A 22,358-nucleotide genomic window follows, 5' to 3' on the forward strand; every position below is an offset into this window, starting at 1 on the left:
TAGCATACGCAAGATATTCTCATTTTTGCGACGCACGAGCACAGGTAAACCGCTGGGGAACATAAATGGAACCGCGCGGTGGCGTATATACCGCCGATTTATTTATTTATTCTTGTAAAAAAAAAAAATTATCAATATATGGGGCGAGAGGCTGAGAATGAGTCCCTCACGAGACCATTCAAAGGGTGGGTTAAAGTGAGAGATGTGGGGCAACGAAAAAAAAAAAGAATGACCGGTATGAGGGGTATAAAAGAAGGCAATATGAATTGAGAAATATGGTAATGCGGGGAAAGGTGGTTTGGGAGTACAGGATAAGAATAGGCTCTAATAGCGTGTGATACTAGACGAAATTAGGGTATTGAACTCGGAAGGGGAGAGAAAATGTGAGCTTTGGGAGGTAATGGCATTCCAGATGGGAATGGTGTGGGAAAAAAAGTCAGAGCACTTGGGTTTAATACAAATAAGATTCATAGGGCGACGGGTGGAGGAGGAAAACCGGATGTACGAATCTAGGTGTGGAAAGTATGAGGTACCGCTTAGAAATTTATATAGGAGGAGAAGCTGGGCTTTTAGTCTACGATGGCGCAATGAGAAGAGATTAAGTTGGGCTAGACGATCGGAATAGGAGGAATAAGTTATGTTACAGCGTTGGAAGATTTTCCTGGTGAAGAAACGGAGAGGAGTTTCTAGCGATAACGATAATTTAGAAGCAGGAGGGGGTGAGTATACTACAGAGCAATATTCAATAATGGGTAAAACATAGCAATTGAAAAGGAAAATGTAGAACTGTGGAGAGGTTGATTTGAAGGATTTCAGAAGTTGTTTAGTACGTAGGAGGGCGGAAGCGATAGTCTTGTTAATGTGGGATTTAAATTTCAAGGTTGAATCTGTGATGAGACCGAGATCCCGAACAGATTTGGAAGTTTCGATAGGTTGACCAGCAATGAAGTAGGGGAACGAAATGTTTTTTGAACCGAGTCGAAGGAGAGATGTTTTGGTATGGGCAAGAGGAAGAGAGTTAGAAGATGCCCAGGTTTCAATAAGATCGATGCCTTTTTGGACCGCGACAGGGTTAGAGGAATAAATTTTTATGTCATCGGCAAATGCGGAGACCTGTAAGGAAGGGATGAGTGCGAGATCAAGAAGTAAATCGTTTATAAATATGAGGAAGAGGAGAGGGCCAGAGACTGAGCCTTGAGGAACTCCGGAAGGTATCTGAGTAATGGCGGTATCGGTGAAGTCTTCAATTTTTATGGAAAATGTACGGCCGGAAAGGAAATTAGAAAACCACTCAATAAAAAGGTGAGGAATGCCAAAAAGTGCTAGTTTTTGAAGTAGAAGTTTGTGATTGACCTTGTCGAAGGCTTTCTTGAAGTCAAAGAAGATGACGTCAAGAGAGTTATTACTGGAGAGAGACGATTTGTAGCAAGATATGGAATGAACTAATGAGCTTGTGCATGAACGGTAGGCGAGAAAACCATGCTGATTATGACTGAATTTGTGTGCAAAATGTAATTTAATGTATTCACAAAAGACTCTTTCGAATAGGCGAGCGAAAGGGTCAGTCAATGATATGGGTCTGAAGTTTTCTGGAGACGACAGCGAACCTTTTTTTGGTATTGGAATGACCGTCGCATGTTTCCATGAGTCGGGCACTTCTGAGGTTAGGAGCGAGTCAGAGAAGATGATGGAGAGGGGCAAGGCTAACGATGTGGCACAGTTCTTTAGGATGAAGTAGTTGGCAAGGTGGGACGTGTAGCCGCAGCGCGGGGGGAGATTTTTTGATGTTTTTTCAATCAACCATGGAGGAAAGATTTCTGAGATAGGAGGAGAGACTGGGTGGAGCGAAGGAAGAGAGGATAGGTGAGGGAGATAATTATTGGGAGAAAAGTTTTTGGCGAAGGTTTGAGCAAAAATGGTGGCTTTTTCGGAATTTGGTATTACATGTGAACAGGCTTAACCATATGAAAAGTTTGAGAGCTCATAACTTGGTTCGCAGGATATTTAGCAGGTTTTGATAGCAGAAATGGACTCCCGCGGTCGAAAATACCTATAGCCAAATTTATAGGGCAATTTTGAAAGTTGGTCTAAACAAGTTTTCTGTCTAAACAGTTTGGATCATTACACGGTCAATTTTTGACGAATTTTTAAAATGTTTATACCATAAGAAAGCCCGCATTTTTCTCTATCTATATGACCTAATTTCAAAGAAATCCGGTCAGAAACAAAATTGTGGTGCCCGTTTGAGACAATTTAGTGGCGTCTCCAAAGACTTCCCTTGTAAGACGTTCTTTGAAGCCCTTGTTTTTCAAAATTTAAAACCCCGGCACTAAAAACTAAAACTTATTTCCATTATTATTATTTTGTGATAAAAAAGAAATTGAAATTTCATTTATTAGGAAGTAGATTTCACACAAAATATATCACCAGACAAAACACGGGCGTCACAAAGAAAAAACAAATTGAGAGAAAAAGTTTTCAAAGAAAAAAAAAACCGGTAATTTTCAAGGGGGTAGCAGCAGAAGTAGCAAGTTGGGGGGAGGAGAAGGACAAAGTTTTTTCAGGAATTCAAAACAATTGGGTGTGCTATGGCAAATCTGAACATACATACATTTTTTGAAGAGGAGGGGGGACCAGGGGATGACTAGAATTCGGATGAGGAAGAAGGGAATGAGGAGGGGAAGAATATTTTCAGAAAAAAAGAAAAGAGTCTTGAGCAGTTGAGCAATATTATTGAGTTTAAAGAGCCCTCCATTTCGTCAGATCCATTTCTGGAATCTTGTTGCATGGAGTCAAATTGGTGCCCGGTAGAAGGAAGGCGTCTTGGGATACCAACTCGAAATTATCTGCGTTGTCGCAAATGATTCTGGATAGCGACGACTTTTTGATCTCTTCCACTTGGGAGCGTGTGAAGATTCCAGGGTTTTCGTAGTAGAATCTGGAAGGAGAGGGTACTGTAGGTTACGGTGTCTGAGGAAAGAAAGTGTAGATTTACAAGGAAAGTGACTACCCGAATCGGAACCGCCTGGATTAGAACAGGTATTAACAAAAACCGAATAAAGATAGTCAAACGTTATTATAACTAGATTTGACGGTTCTGATCCGTACCTGTATTATTTCGGACAGTTCTGATTGGAGACAGAGTTTGGAATAAGAAATTGGGGTACTGTAAGTTACGGTGCCACACCAGATGCTCTATATTTTTATAAATACTGAAAAGTGAGTCTGCTTTATAAAGCTCTAAAATGGATTTACGAAGGTTTGAGTGTCGGTTTACGAAAGTGAATCTATGAAGAATCTAGTGTCGATTTTGCTAGGGGTAGATTTACGGGGAAATTTGTGTTGATTTACAAAAAACAGTGGCGGCGTTACCGTCACGGTATCCTATGTTGGGGAGTTAGTCCGCGAGGACATTATAAGTCATATCATTGTCGATTTACGCAGCTTGGGGTAGAGGTGACATAACTTCTCATTATTTCTTTGCCTAGAAACCCTTACCTATCTCCATCTCTTGCCCTCTTGAACTGCTCCCCGATTGCACAACTCAATGTTGTTCCAACCAATCCTCCGATCACTGGATCTTCCAACATTGATCCGACGTAGAAGTCAACGTCATCTGAAAATGAAAATGAAATTTTAGGGTCTCCTCTGCGATAGACTCACTCGTAGTATTATAGTTTCTTGCAAGTCCGGCTCTCAAATTTCTGTCCAAAATCATGTCTCCAAAGTCGTCAAACGTCGTGGCAAACTTAAGGCCACAGAACTGACGCATCTTGTTGTATGACGGGATTCCGTGGTCACGACCACGTTGGATATTGAGTGATCCGAGATCAGTGCTGAAAAGATTATTGTGTTATGTATTTGTGAGTAGTATGATGTCCTAGAACCGGTAAACCTAATTTTTCAACAAAAAAACTCAGAGTCGAAATACAGTTTTACATTGGATCAGCAGATCTGCAGTTCATATTCGCTAAGCATCAACAATACGGAGATAATAAAAAAATGGGCAATTTGAAAATTTGAAAATTGCAATACTCAAATTGAGGCGGTGTAGTGCTAACATAAATTCAGAGTTCTCAGAATTTCAGCTAGTCGGTGATTTTCAATTCAAGACTTTAAAACCAAAACTTTCAGAATTTTAATTTGAATGTTGTATGACGCTCTCTTTAACTTTAAGCCTTAACTAGATGTTGACCTATAAGTTATCTTGCAGACCTGAGAGCCCAACTCGAAAAGTTTTCCAGAGTGAGCTACAGTAGTTTTAGGCGGTCCGAATCTTGGATAAGGAAGACTGCAACACAAGGTTCTCACGTTTTCAAGGTACATTTCTAAAAAGTACTGTAGAAAAATCATTTTTTTGTCAAAAAACTCAAAAAATGCGGTTCTAACAGTTTTTTACGAAAAAACTTCGTCGGCCTGTGTCCGTCAAAGCTATGAAATCGGAACTGTCCGTTCATAGAAGGCCGGAGAAATTCTGATTTCGGCCCGGCCCGGCCCGTTGCAACTCTGATTTTAAGGGTCCCCAAATTTTCAGGATTCCAGTCAGATTTCCATTCTTCCTAGACCAATTTCCTGATTCCTTATTACTCCGTCCTGTCACCACATACCATCATTCCATAAATAATAAATAAGATTTCTGTTCCCTCTCATTAAATCCACAACACACATACCTGCCAAACATCTTTTCCGTAATAGCCGGCGTCATACGATGCGGTCGTTTGACGGCCGTCGTCATAAATCCACGAATGATTGGGTCGACACCTCCCTCGAAGAGAATTTTTCCGGACTTGAAGACTCCGTCGCCGAAGAAGAATCCGCCATGAGTGATATTGTTTCCAGATAGATCTACACGTTTGTAGAACTCCTCGATCATTCCGTGACCGAAACGGAATGCAGAAGTAGTGAATTCATTAGCAATAGTTGCATCCACATTGGTATCATATCCTTTGTATGGTCCGATCACTTTGTCAAATGACACTCCTAGCAGCTTAGGGAGGTACTCCTTATAAAGCACATTTTGGATCTGGGCACCAACAATTTTCCTGGCTTCCTGGAACACTCTATCTCCACTCCATGTTGGGTTGAGCTCGGTGAGTTTTTGAGCGATTCTGTTATGTTCTCTAGCGAACATGATGTGAAGAGAAGACAAGCCGATGAAGAGGTTGGCACGGATATCTCCAGCAGTGAAGGAGGCTGTACATTTATCCTTATTAGCGCATTTCGACTGGTCGAATGGAAGAACATTTTGGTTATTGAATCGGGTAACTCGGAGGAATCCAGTTCTTCCATCTCTAAACTTGTGTAGGTCCTTCAGCGAGCTACCGTAGATCATAGACCCATCAATATAGGCGGTGTTCTCATTGAGTTGTTCTCTTGGCTCCACTCTACAAATCGGTGCGGATCTTGACACTTTTAGACATTGCTTTGACTTGAATCCGAGGTTCGGGTCTTTCTCTCCAATTGGAATTGGCATACACTTAGACGGTACTGGGTCACAAGTCTTGCAGTTGGCAGAGGGTTGGAGTGTTGTTTTAGACATGTCGTGTGACATGAATTGTCCCCATTGCATCATCATGTTGTTGAACTGAAATTTAGAAGAGGTGTAATAAATCAGATAGTGACCTTAGTCATGTGGTTTTGATTGTTGCTGTTAAATTGAAACGGTTTTGTTTGATTGGTCGGTCTAGGGTCTAGGGTCTAGGGTCTAGGGTCTAGGGTCTAGGGTCTAGGGTCTAGGGTCTAGGGTCTAGGGTCTAGGGTCTAGGGTCTAGGGTCTAGGGTCTAGGGTCTAGGGTCTAGGGTCTAGGGTCTAGGGTCTAGGGTCTAGGGTCTAGGGTCTAGGGTCTAGGGTCTAGGGTCTAGGGTCTAGGGTCTAGGGTCTAGGGTCTAGGGTCTAGGGTCTAGGGTCTAGGGTCTAGGGTCTAGGGTCTAGGGTCTAGGGTCTAGGGTCTAGGGTCTAGGGTCTAGGGTCTAGGGTCTAGGGTCTAGGGTCTAGGGTCTAGGGTCTAGGGTCTAGGGTCTAGGGTCTAGGGTTTAGGGTCTAGGGTCTAGGGTCTAGGGTCTAGGGTCTAGGGTCTAGGCGTCTAAAGATCTCATTCAGTCCGATGAGATCTGATGTAGATCTAACAATTTATGGGATCGTCTAGCGCCTAATGTTCTAAATTTCCTTTTAACAGCGTATTCTGACAATGACAACTAAGAGTCGCTACAGTACTTCAAAAAACACGGTAAACTAGATTGTCTAAGGTAGGGTACGCGAAATAAGTGGTTTGGGATCCAATCTACCGTAACCTAATTTGAGTTGGTCAAGTATTCAAGCATGGTAGATAATCAGGTCTACAAAGCTTACTGTATCATGTTACTGACTGAAATACTAAAAAACTAATTTCTCAAAAAACCATGTTCACCCAATCAGGGTTGAATCTATAGAACAAGCGGTCTGGAATTTCAGGAAGTTTCGAAAGGAAACATTTTGAAAAGGGGTCATTATAAACTAGGAATAAACAAGACGGTGTAATTTTGGATTCTCCTGACTACTGTCCACATTTTACGGGTTAGCACAGACCGTCTAAAGTAATCCAAAACGGACGCTTCAAAACTAGAAAGTTTTAAAACCGAGACGACTCGAAACCGGGTTTTGAAATATCCGGCTTTGAAAATATTTTCCATGGAGACCTACTTACCTTATCATGAACCACCGACTGTGCCGACGACAACATAACTCTGTTAGCTTCACGTGCAGATGGTCTAGACTTATTCAACGATGAAATTGGTTCCCCTCGTCCATCATCATATTGAGCTGGGAAGTGTCTGTTGAATCGGCGGAATGCTGCTCCTTGCATTGGCTTGTCCAAGTTATTACAGGTACCATCAAGGGTACGGTACATGAGATGGTAGCAGAGACTCTTGCGGCAGTCTACTCCAACATCGGATAGTTGGGGGACACACCCGGTTGGGACACTTCTGGTGATATCGTCAATTGAGAGCATGTTACGGCCGAAGTTGTCTTCCACTGGGTTGATTAGTCGGGAGATTGACATGAGCTGGAAACATAAAAGTGAAGTTACAGTATCCATTATGAAGATAAGGTACCTCTGAAGCCTGTGCAATCGAGTCCTTGACTCTCTCACAACTGCTAACCGCTGTCAAACTGGATGGTGGGATGGTGACAGTTGTGGTGGGGCCAGAGGATACTGTCGTCGTTTGGAAGAATCCTCCTTGGGTTGGGAATGCGGAGGAAGCTGAAAATACGAAAAGTCAGAGTATGGAATTCAGGCTTGTTGAATTTCAGAACCTATCCAAAAGTTAATCTGCACGGTTTTGAGGCAAGATTACCTATTTTTTGATTATAGATACATACGTTTGTTAGACACAGTGACCAAACTACACTGACAAAGTACACTGACCATTGTTACAGTGACAAAATACAGTAACCTAACCCTGTTTTTTCCTCATGGTCCTGCCGATCGATTAGAGGGTTCCGGTTTATTTTTCACGGCAGAGGTAAAAAATCAAAAGTAAAAATTAGGAAAAATGGGAACGTTTTTGAGGAAAATTTGGAGTTTGTTCGAAAAAATTCAGAATGTTACACGGTCTTCTAGATTTGGTAAATTTTTTGCAAATTTTAGAAAATCTGTTATTAAATTTAGCGCTCGAACACTTCGCCCCACTTGAATTTCAGTCAATTTTCTGAAAATCTATTTTTCAGAACCTCTATTTGGGTGTCTGTCAGAGATGTTGGGAAGTGAATATTTTCTTATCCGGAAGTCGGAAGTTGGAGGTGATTTTTCTAATTAGGAAGTCGGAAGTCGGAAGTCGGAAGTAAAATTTCTTATCCGGAAGTCGGAAGTCGGAAGTCGGAAGTAAAAAAACACCCGGAAGTCGGAATTCGGTATTAGATTTTTTCGCAAAGATTCAAAAACTCCTAGAAAAAGTTCATAAAATTCGCGAAAATCAGTGGAAAATTAGTTTTTGGCTGAAGAAAAGCCTATTTTCTGTCCTTTTAGACCATTTTTCCATGTATTTCTGCGAAATTTACTTTTCCGAAATTTCACCGTTATGTAATGACAGAAGTCGGAAGTAAAGTTCCTTATCCGGAAGTCGGAAGTCGGAAGTGAAATTTCTTATCCGGAAGTCGGAAGTCGGAAGTTGGAAGTAAAAAAAAAACCCCGGAAGTCGGAAGTGGGAAGTCGGAAGTCGGAATTCCCAACAACACTGGTGTCTGTCTATTACATGGTAGGTAATTCTATGAATTCCCTCAACTACTGTAGCCCTGAATTCGTGGGGATTCAAAATCCATTCTAAACTTTGGTCTAGTACCAAAAAGACCAGAGTTAGACGTTTTTTAGTTCAAAATTGGTGGATTCAAACTTTCAGATCAATTTTGCATGTCATTTTCAGTCTTAGGTCAGAATTTTTTGCAATTTTTAGAATCCCCTACCGTGTAGCTTACACTTTTTGAAACAGAATTTTCTAAAATTTCATTGTACCCCTCTTTTTCCAAACATTTCTACAACATACACATATATAGTTGTAAAAAATCCCTCCCCAACGGCCACAAAATTATCCGTTTCTTCTTCTCCGTCCCCCGTCTAATCCCCGCTTGTCTAATACCTGGTTTTTCTTGTTTCTTCATTCTAAATCTCTCTAGTTTAAAGTTGTAAAATGTTCCATGAAGTCATTCTACCGTATGATTATACTTTAACAATTTCCCCCTTCTTCTCTAATAAGATTGTTAGCAATAAGCCAGTTTCATTACACTCATCACTTATACCAACAATTTTCTTTCACCTCTAATCATTAGGTAGGTCAAAAACGGAGCGTGCCGTGGCAGGCACCCCATTGTTCACATTTCATGGTCATTTCTATCATTTCTAGCCTTAAATGACAATGATAACAATGGGGGTCACCTGATATCTCATCACTAGAAAGAAAAAGATAAAAAAATGAAAAATATTTCAAGGTAAAACCACTCCGTACCAGTTGATGTGACAGGAAGCAGTGGCGCCGGTGGTGCTGTACAAGTTCCGCATGCCAATTGACAGTTTTCGGCCATCCAGTCTTTGTTGGCCTGGAAAAAGATATGGGGTTATTGATAGAGACACAGATTTTTTGATATTTAAATCATCTGGAAATGCATGATGGTTTTTGTTAGCAATTGAAGGCTTACAGGCTTACTAGACTAGGATATTACTGTACCTAATAGTTTGCAGAATTTTTTCGAAGTCACATCTCAGATCGGAAACGCGCTGCCGACACCCCAGTCTGTTATCAACGGTTCTTTTTTAAGCTTCCGACTGTCCTCAGGGATCTAAGCTTCGAACGCGCCCCAGGCGCCCCAGAAGTCCAATTTCCCTTTTCCCTCGTGTATATTGAAGTTTCATTTTTGTAGTTGACATTAGAGTTATACTTCGGCAAAGGGACTTTAGGAAGTTGATCGGCTGAAACTCTTTAGGGACCGCCCGTATAAAAAAGTTATTATCTACAAAAATGAAGGTCTTGTGCACAGGTCTTAGAGTTTGAGCACAGGTCTTAAACTTGTGCTCAAACTTGTATATCCTAGTACAAAAATGATCTGAGATGCAAGATTTGAAACGAAAAACCACTACACAATTTCTGAGAAAGATTTGTTACCGTACAAGAAAGTTGTCAACTACAAAAATGAATCCCAAAGTGAAGAAAACTACAGGTGCCGTCATCGTTATAATATTGATTTTCACAGCTTCAGAATTTTTGTTCATAAAACATTTTTTGGGGTTTAAGTTAGAACAGTCCGACAACAGATTAGAACAAAGAAACCGTCACTGTACTGAATCTGATTTTTCCAACATTTCAGTAATAACAGTTTTGTGAAGTTGTGTATCGAGCATTTTTCCAGAATTTTTTTTGAAACGTTTAGAAAACTCTGGCCTAACATATATCTGAAAAAAAAACAACAAAGTTTTCGGAATTTGCGGTTTGCATTTTCTAAAGGTATCTAAAGTACCGCTCAAAAGTGTATTAAGTTTTGGTTTTTTTCAGTTGAAACGGGCCAACTTTGAGAGTGTGTCATGGTGATACTTGTTGTCCCATCAATTGGATTTTTAATGAAACATATAGATCAAAAATAGAGCTCCATTTTTGTAGTTGACAACTTTTTTGTACGGACACTCCCTAGCAAGTTATTGTCATTTCAAGACATCAGCTCAAAAATTGTACTATTTTGCATTGAAATTGGTTTTTTTGAGGAAGAAATTACTATGTCGAGATGTAACTTGTCAGGGAGTGTCCGCACAAACAAGTTGTAACTACAAAAATGGAGCTCTATTTTTGATTTATATGAGAACTTTTTTTTATACGGTACTGTATGTTTCTCAAAACACTGAAGCTAGGGTTTTTGAAAATTTGTGCACAAAATTCTTGCTTATCAAAGATGTTGCGTTCATCCCCCTCTTCTCATATCAGTTCTGACCCCCAATTCCCTAATATCAGCCTATTTTCTAATCTAGGGCTTGAAATGGGACGCGGTGGGACGTCCCGCGTCCCCATCCCGCGCGTCCCGGATTGTCATAAAACAGTTGAAAATGAACCGACATTCTTGAAACTTTGGAAATCGCGTCCCCAGCTATGTCTTCAGGCACTGTGAAAGTTTGACTACTCCCCGATAAAAATTGACTGTTTTCCAAAAAGACTGGAAAATATCGGGGACGCCCCATTTCGAGCGCTATTCTAATCATTTCATTTTCAAGATTCACTCATTCCCATATCAAATCAGTTGACCCCCACACCCTTCCTCCTCCCCTAATTCATTCAGGAACTATTTTTAAACTTATTTCCGAAAATACGCTCAAATTCCTCTCAATTGTTCGAAAATTAGATTTTTGATTTCTAGGAAACGAGGAATTCGGTGATAGTGGAGGGAGAAAGTGGTTTCACGTTTTTACGATTACTAGTTTTTTGGTCACTTGGGGGAAATAGTGAGAGAGGAGGGACGTCACTGAGGGGGAAATTCGAAAATTTTAGTTGGAAAAATGGAGTTTTTAAGTGGTCAAAAAAAACCTGGGCAGGTATTTTCAGAACACAATATTACCAGGGCTGTCAGAAATCGCGGCCGGTCGTGAAGGGCCGCGGCCCTTTTTTTTGGTTCCAGTCTGACCACCAGGGTTCGACCCCCACTGGTGCCAAAACTTTTTTGGCCCGCGGCCGACCGCTGCCGGCCGTACGACAGCCTTGTGTCCTACTAATTCAAAAAGTTCCAAAAAAACAGAAAAACTCACATTACACTCTCCAATTGAAGCCCAAAACCGACACCATTCGTGATGATCGCAACATCCATTCGTTAAACATTTGAATCGATCTGTGATAGGCGGACTCAGCGTCTGCGTGTCTATTCTGGCATCTGGAAAACAATAAGAGATTGGATTTGGTAACAGGCATTTTTTGTAAAAATAACAAAATTTGGAAGACAAAATTTCCTATTTTGGCGAAAAAGCGTTCTAATGAACCGTTTTTTAATGTTTTACAAAAAATCTTAAATTTGCATCATAAAGCACTTAAAATTTAAAAAATTTGGTAGTTACTATCATTTTCCCAGAGATGAAGGTTTTCTAGATATGAACGATTGAAATTATTAGGAAATACCCTGTGGCTCTGTATAAAAAAAATGTGAAAAAATTAAACTATTGGGGTAATTTTAGAGATAGTTACACAGTTGCAAAGCATAGCCAAAATATTCTAAAACTAGTAACATATTCAAGGTTTCTTGATTTAAAAAATGTCTAAATTTCAATATATTCAGACGCGTCCCAGGCGCCACTGATTTCTTTCTCATAGTGCTTAAATCATGCCTCTTGAAAAATTCGATTTTTTGCACTAGAAATGACGTAAAATGCATATATCTCAGTTCAGTGAAGCGTTCTGCAAAATTGGATCACATATTCGGAATCAGCGTGTTCAGAAGTACCTTATAGGATGTGAGCCAATTTGAAAGGCCAAGTTACGTCTGGAACATTCCCTAGTCAGCGACAATTGCTTCAAACGCGCGCCCAGGCGCCCCAGCGATGCTCAAATCGTCATTTTATAAAGTTTCAGCCTCTTAGCCATCTTAGGTCCAAAAAGCGCCCCCGACACCCCAGTCTGTTATCGCTATCCTCAGTAATCTAAGCTTCAAACGCGCCACAGGCGCCCCAGCCGTCAAATTTCTTTCTTTCACCCCTCCAGTAACCTTGTCCCCCCTTGTGTTCCGACAAGTACATTCTTTTTTTTTTCTCTTTTTTTCGGTATTTTCTCTTTTATGATGCAGCCTAACCTTCCTCTTCCCTATCCAATAAAGAAACAACAATACCCCCTCCGCTACGGAAATATATAATTGTTCTTTTCTTTGAAGGCGCGAAAATGTCTATTATTAATAAGAAATGCCGCGTCTCCAAAATGACCCCCTTCATTTTCTCCCCAGTTTCCAGAACTTTCTCCTTTTTGGCAAGGGGGGTTGGAGAAGTACAGTTTCGGTGTCTGGTCCAAAAAAAACAATACTCCTCTCTCTCTTATCTAACGAGTTGATCGAATTAAAACGGGCGCGAAACTAGTGACCGATAATAATGTTGGCTGGCGTGGGCGAGAAAAATGACCAAAACAACTGTTTCTTTTTCGATTTTCGCCCCGTGTTTTGGCAGAGAAGAAGAAGTGTCCGAGAAATTGAGATCGGCAGATGAGATAAGTTGGAACTGGCAGAGAGAGGAACAAGTGTGTCATAATTTGAAGGAAAATTATTTGTGTTGCAGAGAAAGATGAAATGGATCTATGTTGTTGGGTGAGGAATATCTAGGTTATTGGGGAATGTGATAGCTTCAAAATCTGAAAATTTCTGCTTGAAATAAAAATCATACTTGCAAACCGGGCCGGTGCGTAACTCGCTTCAAACTCAATGTTATGAGCTGAGAAATATACCAAAATGTAGGTCTCAGCGAGTTCTATGACACTGACCTACTACCGGCCCGATGGCTGTTCGTTAATGAACCGCGGGTCGGGAAAAAGTGTCAAAAAAGGCGAAAATGACCAAAAAGCCATTCTAGCCCGGCCGCGGCACATTAACGAATAGCCATCCGGCCCGTATTAGGTCAGTATCATAAAACTCGTCAAGATCTACATTTTGGTATACCGTAAAAACTGTATTAGAGTGACACCTTTAATAGAACGACACCTCTAATAGAACGACAGCAAAATTAAGCTTCGAAAAATAGAGCGACAGCCTCTAATAGACCGACACCCTGTTTTTGACTATTTTCGTTGTTTTTTCATCAATTTTTCATGTTTTTTCTTCTGATTTCACTTTTATTTGCATAAATCGGACCTGACTGACTTTTAGAACTTCGTTCGAAAAATCAAACGACAGCCTCTAATAGAACGACAACGAAAACCTGCTCGAAAAATAGAGCGCTTTAATACAGTTTTTACGGTATTTTTCAGCTCTTAATATTGAGTTTGAAGCGAGTTACGCGCCAGCCCGTGTCGACCCGTTTCATCCCGGTTTGCAAGTATGATAAAAATAAACGAAATAAATTCTAGAATCTTATATAGAAAGCCACGAGAAGAGATTTACATAACTAGAACCCTGGAGGAATCTGAATCTGGTATGAAATTCAGAACAGGTTGAAAATGAACAATAATGTATGGGGAAAAAGGTTTCCAAAGGGATACAAAGTATTAGAAATTTTGAGAACTTGAGAGCTTAGTTTTGTAGCTGATCAAATGTGCTCTATTGTTAACCAAAAACGTTGAAATCGGTACGGTTGGAAAGCTGAAGGCGTAAGAATTCTGAATCTGTACTCGAAAATTGTCTAGGATCAAAATGAACCAAGATACAAGAATTTCAGAATTCTTGGGCTAAAATTGAGTAAAGTTTTTGAATCTTGATGATTTCCACTGCTGAACGTAGTAAATCCGGCTCTGGAGAGTTAGACCTAGCTCCGATTCCATTTGAAACAAGGACGGAACATATTAAATAGGTGCAGCCGAAAATTTCAGAAAAAATTGAGAAATTTCAAAAAAATTGAGAGGGCGCAATACTTATTACTGTCTCAGCACATTCCTAAAGACGCCGTTGAGATATTTTCAGCAGGAGTTCTCACTTGTATATCTAAAAAGTGAAAAAGTTCTTGACAGGATAACGGCTTTCCCCTCCGTTTTCCCTTTCCCTCTCTCTCTCTCTTTTCCGTTCCCTCTCCAGAATCCCCTTCAGAATATTACGTAACGTCTTCATCCCCCCTCCCAACTTCTCCACGGGAAGCGAGAACGATGATTGGCCATTTAACTATGCGAACAACATGTTGCATCCATCCATATCTCCTCCGACTACTATATGTGACCGTTATCAAAATGATTCTTCTTTTCTTCCTCTCTGAGACATTGGCGGAGAGAAGGGGATTCAAGCTTATCTCTCTTCCCCTTCATCTGTCTTTTCACACGGGCGTAGCGATCGAAACCGAAAAAAAAGTCGGTGGGCGATATATTATTGCGCAATGGCAGGCAGCAGGCGACAGGCCTTTTCTATATATCCTTCCGAAAGCTTTTTCCGAATCGATCGGGATTCGATTTGATGATGATGAAGGTGAAGAGTGTCTTCTCTCTATGTGTGTAGTTAGAAAAGAACTGACGGACGGTACTGAACCGATAGAAAAGGGGGGCAGGGCGACGAACAAAGAGGCAAACTGGTAGAATAGTTTTTGAGGGGAAAAAAGAGAGAGATGACGTTGTGAAGCAGAGGGAGAAGCATCAGAAGGGTTCAATGGATTAGCCGTGTTTGGGTGGAGAAGAGATTTCTCCAGAAGACGTGAATGTCAAATGAGCCGGAAACATGGCAGATAAATGTATCAAACTAGAATAAGGGGGGTTTTTGATTCTTTCGGTTTCTTTCGACGACTATGGTATGGCTATAAATCATGGAGACAAGCGAAACAATAAGTTTCTAGACAATGTGATTCATAATAATTTTTGGTGTGGGAGACAAGTTTCGGGGTGTTGGGAATTGAGAATTATTATAAAGTAGGGAAAAGCTTAAAGAGGTGAGGGGGGGGGGACCTGAGGCTTAGGCTCGAAAAAATTTAAAGAGGATTTAGGCTTAGGCTTAATAGGACACTAACCATTTAGGCTTAGGCTTAAGGAAGCAGTAGGCTTGAAGGAATCTAAGCCTTGGAAGAACTTTAGGCTTAGGCTTAAAGAGAGTTTAGGCATTCAAGCTTAGGCTTGATAAAAACTGAGGTTTAGGCTCAGCAAACCCGTAGACTAAGGATTTTAAAAACCTCAGAGTCGTAATTTTGGGTCTTAAATGAAACCAACACTTCACTGTTTTGACCTGAATAGTTATCAAATTTGAAAGTCCTCTACAACCTCATTTTCAGATTCCTCACGCTAAATTATTCTCAGTTTTATGCTTGCCCCCTTACAATGTTATTACAGATTAGCAATTTTATCATATCACAAAAGAGATTAAAGATAAGACGATGAGAGAAAGAGATAAGGGAGAAATTGGATAGGTGATGAATAGAATGAATGAGGATATAAGTGTAAGGAAAGTTATTTTAATAAAAAGTTTAATTCTAAGACATTGCTGAGGCTTAGGCTTAAAGGGACGCTTAGGCTTAAGTGATAGTACCTTAGGCTTAGTTGGGTTTAGGCGTAAAGAAAAAAAGTTGGCTTAAAACCCCTTAGAACCCCTTAGTTGGCTTAAAACCCCTATAGAACACCATACATTTTTTAAACTTTCAATCTCAAAAAAGGCAAAAGACTCACCATTTAAAATCAAAAACAGCAGAAATAATAATGAAAAATGATTTCGATGGAGTCTTCTCATGTCGCTCTTCCTTCTTTCTTCTCTCCAGTAGCCAGCACTGTGTCAAAAGTGATGACCGGTACAACAAGTGAGGAAAGGGGGTGGAAAAGGGGGTCGAGAATTTCGAAAAAAAGATAAGAGGGGAGTGTCTTCCCAGAAGTAGAAGACGTATGGGGGGAGGGGCGGAGCTTCAGATGGGGGGAAAGGTAAAGAAGTATATGGGTAACAAGTAACAGACACACGAATAACCTTGGGTTCCTTCTCTCTCTCTCTCTCACTCTCTCTATCTCTTATTCTTTAACGCAATCGAAACACAACCGAATCGACACAGTCAGTTGGTGGTTGGGGAGGGGGGCGAAGCGTTGATGCTTTTCCCAAAAAAGGCAACATGAGATGAGAGAGAGAGAGAGGCTGAAAACGAGGAGAGACATGGGGGGAGGGGCGGGAACCCGATGAGAGAGGAGGGGCGGCTTCTCTATCCCCTCGCTTCCATCATGAATGATGTTTCCGTGGTTTTTTTTTCAGATATGAGAAGTGAGGATATAGTTGATAGAGATTGTATGTATGAGAAGAATGATTGTTCTCACACGCATTTATTTGGAAAATAATGAAGTGTGGAGGAGAATTTTTGGGAACCTCGAGAAAAAAAATGGAAAAATGCGTATTTTTTTCAACAAGGTGTGTTTTTTCTACTTTTTCTAAAACCGTGTGTTTTTGTTTCAACAAGTTGTGTTTTCGGGAAAGTGTTTTTGGGAAAAGTGGTTTTTAACATACTTGCAACGGTGCCGGCCCGGCTGAAAAAAACTTGAACTGAAATTTTGAACGAAATTTTGAATTTTTTTGAATTTTTTCCCAAAAATGTCGAATTTTTTACTATAATTCAGAATTCAATCAAAAGCTAGTTATGCATCAAAAAATTGAAATTTTTAATGTAAAATTTCAAAAAAATTCAAAAAATTTGGTAAAAAATAGGTTCCTTTTTTTTGAAGCCGGGACTTCGGGCCAGGCCGAGCCGTAAATTTGCAAGTATGGTTTTTAAGAAAATTTGTGCATTTTGGCTAAGCTTGTACCTTTATAATCAAATCTTAGCGCTTCTATGTGTTTCCGTGCATTCTGAAACATTGTGTTTTTCTTTCCAAAAAATAGTTTTTTCCTGAAATTTCGGATTTTTTTGGTGTAGACTATCAGATTCTCTATGAATAACCCTGCTGCAACGGAAATTTCAAAATTTCAGAAAATCAGTAGACATGTGATATATTTCTCATCACAAGATGATTTCAATTTCCCTCCTCACTCATTTTTCTCTCTCCGAGAAGAAAAAGAAAGGAATTTCACCTTCACCCGCTCTCATACACATCATCATTCAATTAGGGTTCAGAAGATAAGATGTTAGCCCTGGCTCGATGGATTCTTCCCTAATGAATCAAACACCACCATTTACTCACTGTCCATTCCATTCAACCGTCAAAGACATCCAAAAGAGAGTGCTCTACTTATAAATCGAAAGTAAGGGGGGAGGGTGGAAAAGTAGAGACAGGTAAATAAGGAGGACGATGGTCAACAAAGGGAACGAATCAAGATGTGTGTTGAAATGGTTGGAATGGAGACAGGGAGATGGTCAAGGAGATGGTGTCAAGATGATGTGTCTAGTTATAGTAAGGGAACAGGGGGGGAGGGGGATTAATGGGGAGTAACACAGTGGGATGTACGTTTGTGTGCCAGAGATCAAAAAGTTATTCGAAATTTGCTTTGAGACATTTCAAAACCGGAAGACATATTGTCAAGTTGAAATCGTCCGTTTCGAGATGCTTCAGTTTTGAGTTTCCTGGTTTCAAAACGTGAATATTAGAACAGCTTAAAACCTATTCAATTAATTTTCCCTTGGTTTTAAAACGTTCCCTCAGTTTCGAACCGTACATGTTCAATACGTCCGATTTTGAGGTGCCCCCAGAGCTGGCGCGCCTTAGACGCTTTGTGTGAAAAAAGATGACACCCCTCTACAGTACCCCTCCCTACAGTAAGTTCCCCCCCCCCCTATTCCCCCAAATGCTATCTATTTACTACCATGTTTATTTTTCCCATCTTCAACATTTATTTCCCATTTTCAGCAACAATATAAACAACAATCATTTTCTGAAAGCGCCACTCCTTTCCTGAAAATTGCCGCTTCTGAAAGTCAACAGCATCGTAAAACGAACGCAAATAATCTTTTTGTATGTCTGTTTTTCTGAAAAAATCTTAAAATTTGGGGAGACAGCTTCCGGGCAGGACCCATGACGATTCATGGAAAAAGAAAAACAATAAGAAGATGGTCATTGACCCCTATTCACTTATTTCTCCATCTAAACATTCACACATTCCCCTTTTTTTGACTAGAAGAGGTCAAGCAGTTCGAGAAAAAGAGAGGGGAAACTCGATTTCCCCTACTAACCCTCTTACTGCCACCATGAACAGTCAACTATCAAATAAAGGGGGGGGGGGGGCGGCAATGTAGTAAGTTTTTGACACAAAATAGTTGAAGACTGAGTCATGGATCTGCTGAAATTTAGAGATGTGATGATGAAATATGTTAATTGTGGTGGGAAAAATGTGACCGGGAGGGAAAGAGAAGCTGAAATTGCTGAAAGTACACGTCATCGTCATGGGGAAGCGATTCTAGGTAGTTAGAGCGTTAGGGAAATCTTAAATTTAACCATAGAAAGATTCGGCTTGACAACTGTTCTGCATTTCATTCGAAAATACCCTATTTTAAGACAATTCCCTTATTTCAGAAAATGTCAAATTGCTCCAAATTTCCACCATGTTAAAGAACCAGTCTAGATCTCTACTTTTGCAGTTGACCACTTTTTTGTACGGACGCTCCCTAGAGAGATACGGTACCCCGAATCGTCATACGAGTTTCAGGGCATTCCGGTGGAAATTGGGGTAGCTCTCAATCCCACGGACTATATCTCTTTAAGGAGGAGGCGCACAAAAAAGTTGTCAACTACAAAAATAGAGCTCCAGACTTTTCGTACGACATACCAAAACTATTCTTTTTCAAACTTTGAAAATTGCTTCTGTTTTTTGAAACATCGGGAAAAAAACAGTTTGTGATAAAAATGTGACCTGGTCCTGACGATTGTACTCTGATGGCATTCTGATAAAGTTGTGATTTCTGTTATAGCGAGAAATTGTGCGTTCCTGATGTTATTGAAGAGTCTGAAAAAATGTGCGAAGGCATTTTTCGGCAAAGTTCAAAGTTTTCAAAAAACATTTATACGGTTGTTTCAAGTTTCAAAATGAACCAATATTAAAGCTTGTGAGGGTCTGATTTTTTTTAAAACTATTTAACGTTTTCAGGTTCCTCATATTTTCAGTTCTCCAGCCATGTCTGTAATGTGGTTGAGCGGAATTCCGTCTTCATTTCATGTTTTTTTCCCCATTTTAAGGTTTCTTGCGCCTAAATGATATTCTTGCAGTCAAGCTATCAGTTTTTATCATAAAAACCAAAATTTAACACAAATTTAACCATTTCCAGGAACTTTTTACTGTAAAATAAGACCAAAATCATTTTTTCAAATGACATTAAATTTCGCCTTCCGCCTTCCGCTCAACTCTGTTCCGCACTTACTGATTTTTCAGTATCATTAATTTTCTCTGACTTTTTCGTGATTTGATTCTGATAAAACCTCTACACACACAAATGACCCCCCCCCCCCTCCCTCTTTCACTTCGTATCTTTCGTCATGATAATGTCGAAGGAATTTAACACGAAAGGTCAAAAGAAGAGAACAATAAAATTACAACCGTTTTCTTCTTCTTCTATCCCTCCGCTTTTCTCAAGAAATGACAACCATGTAATCTCTTTTTTGGCGGTGTGTGTGTTCTGATTGAGAAATAAAACTAAAACTCGATAAGACAGGGAAAAGAAGAAGAACGGTTTACAAGTTTCAGTCAGTCAGACTTTTTAGGTCATTCATTGTCTACCTTGAATGGAAGTGTCTATTTCGTAACGGAAAAAAGAAGAGAAGAAGAGAACAATGGACATTACAGTATGTCTTCATAAAGGACCTCTTGTGATAATGATGGCCAGTGATCATAGCCTTTGTAATGACCGAAATGTTAAAAGAATAATAGTGAAAAGGGAGTCGAGTAAGCTTATGGTACTGACCGAGGGAATTAGAAGGCAGAAGGTTTGTTCGTATTGGGGGGAGACAACAATGGAACAAGGGACAGGGAGACTATGTTTCAGAGATTAGGGTATGACACGGAACCGACACGATTTTTGGTATTTTATAATGCAAAAGTTCAGATTTTTTGGAGGAGACAACAAAGAAAGTATGATTTTGAAAGTTGAGTATCAATGTGTCAACGTAACAGTATAGTAGGGGAACTACAAATTTAAGGGTATTGCGGTAAGGAGGAGAGCAAGAGACTCTGAAATCGAGGTACATATTGTATTTGCAATGGACCACGGTTTTTTCCAAGTTGAAAGAAAAATTGTCAAAATCACGTAATTTTAGAGTCCGTTCAGGTAATATTAGTCCGACAGGCTTAAATTTTTGAGATGTTATAAAGAAAACCTTGGTAATCAGCATGAGTAAGCTTTTGGTGTTGCTTCTCTCCGTCTTTGTCCTCGGGGCTCTCTGCCAGATACCGGATGTTGACGACGTCATCGATCAATCACTCGATGATACCGAACCGATGGGAGGATCCATGTCAATTGCCGATTGCCCTGACCAGGTCTGCCCAAGAAGGATTCTACTGCCGTAAAGCAGTTTGCACTTACTGGCAACCTATCAAGAAATCTGTTAGATTTGAGGATCAGGGCAACGTCCCAGATAGACGCCAGCGTAAATCGAAGGGATTCATCAAGAAGAACATGAGACCTGGAATGAATTGCAAGGAGAGATATGAATGTCCACATGGTATGACATGTACCAATGGATTGTGTCTTTGAATTTGTAAAGATGATAAATAATTTCTTTGTTGTCAAAAAAAACTTTTTTGAACAGACTCTTTGGGCACTTACAGTCACTCGAATAACATACAGTGGATAATACATGCGACTAAAAGTATCGACAGGAAATGAGAATTACTGGAAACAGCAATCTCGTTAATTTCACTCCCTTTTTGTTTCAGATTTCATGTATGTTATGAAACACCTAGGATTTTCATTTTTGTAGTTGTGATTTTTTTAGAATCAAATGAAGAGAAGGCTCGTTGAGGAGGCACGCTTTCTTCTGCAAGTATCCGTGCTTCCCCGCGCAACAGTATCCAAAGGACGGTTAGCAAAAAAAAAAGAGTGCAATTTTTATCCTCGACTTTTTCATATTTGATCAGAGTACCAGTTGTTTGACATGTTATAAAACAAACCTCAATTTTTGCAATTAACTTTTTAATACAAATTGTTCTTTTCTAAAGAGATGGACCTAGTGTAAACGAGGTGAAGTTTTGAAACGCAGGACTTGACTCACTACCCATATCTCTCTAAAGATTGCTCCGCACAAAAAAGTGGATGACGATCATACAAAAATAAAGATTTACTTTTTTGAAAAATCAAAAGATGTGACATTAAAAAAAACAGGTGGTCAAGTTGTTCAAAATTTGTTCAAAAAATGAGCTTCTACAACTTTTCATAACTATCTATCTGTCTGTCTTCCCGTCTGTATGTCCAGATGTCATTCCCCAATTTACCTGACCCACAAACTCTTATTTCTTGACTCACCGGGTCACTTGACAACAGACAAAAAAAAACGATTTGTAATCATTTTCATTTTCCTCCTCCTCTAATTCCCGATGTGTCATTCATACTGACACATTAGTGTAAACAATCATGAGGGTCAGCAGAAAAGGGGAATAATTAAATTAGTATATTAGTTAGCCACTGACTTCTATTTTCAGTCACATTTGATTGAGATGTTTAGGCAGTGTAATATTATGATTTGTTGCAGAAGATGAGGACGCAGGGAGAGGTCATTATAACTACAGTAAGGTTCTTTTTTAGGAAAATTAAGAAAATAAATGTTATATGACTGGAAAACTGAAGATATAAGGATTTTGAATGTGTTTTCAGATTTGTATTTGGGCTTGAACTGACAAGGTTTCGAAGCTGACTTCAGTTAATTAGCAGTAATTACCAAACAATCACCAAAGTATATACAAATCTGACCACAAGCCACAAAAAAAAAGGTATTCACTTATAAAAAACCGTGATTTCATTAGGAAAAATGTTAGATTGGTGTAAAAATATGTACACTTTCACTCGGGGTTGTGAATTAAATTTACGCGCTACATACACTTATGTTTGTTCTTTTTTTAACGTTTTTTTGGTTCAAGGTTTTACAGTTTTCTACTTGAAAAGTTATGTGAAAATGGTGAGGTAAAGTTGAAAAGAAGGGTGGAATATATGAGGGTAAGTTTGAGGGAAAACGGTTGTCCAGATGTCCGGATGTCCACTAGTAATGGGTACACATCAGAGTTGTGCGGAAATGATTTTTTCTAAAACGAAAGTCGGAAGTCGGAAGTGGGAAGTTATTTTTCTTGTGCGAAAGTCGGAAGTAGAATTTTT

The 22,358-nt window shown here is 39.8% G+C and overlaps 2 protein-coding genes across 2 annotated transcripts; one reads left to right on the forward strand and one right to left on the reverse strand.

Moving 5' to 3' along the window:
- Nucleotides 1–2,739: 2,739 nt before the first annotated feature.
- On the reverse strand, nt 2,740–11,314 carry GCK72_004555 (uncharacterized protein; the record flags this gene model as incomplete). The annotated part of the gene is made up of 8 exons (XM_053724756.1): nt 2,740–2,938; nt 3,499–3,616; nt 3,664–3,836; nt 4,671–5,584; nt 6,684–7,043; nt 7,093–7,241; nt 8,980–9,070; nt 11,261–11,314. 8 exons carry the CDS (start codon nt 11,312–11,314, stop codon nt 2,740–2,742), a joined length of 2,058 nt encoding a protein of 685 aa, XP_053588950.1.
- Nucleotides 11,315–20,447: 9,133 nt separating this feature from the next.
- GCK72_004556 (uncharacterized protein) lies at nt 20,448–20,747 on the forward strand (the record flags this gene model as incomplete). The annotated part of the gene is made up of 1 exon (XM_053724757.1): nt 20,448–20,747. One exon carries the CDS (start codon nt 20,448–20,450, stop codon nt 20,745–20,747), a length of 300 nt encoding a protein of 99 aa, XP_053588951.1.
- Between the last annotated feature and the right edge of the window lie 1,611 nt (nt 20,748–22,358).

The sequence above is a fragment of the Caenorhabditis remanei genome, chromosome II, assembly GCF_010183535.1.
Source record: "Caenorhabditis remanei strain PX506 chromosome II, whole genome shotgun sequence".
NCBI classification, from domain to species: Eukaryota; Metazoa; Nematoda; class Chromadorea; order Rhabditida; family Rhabditidae; genus Caenorhabditis; species Caenorhabditis remanei.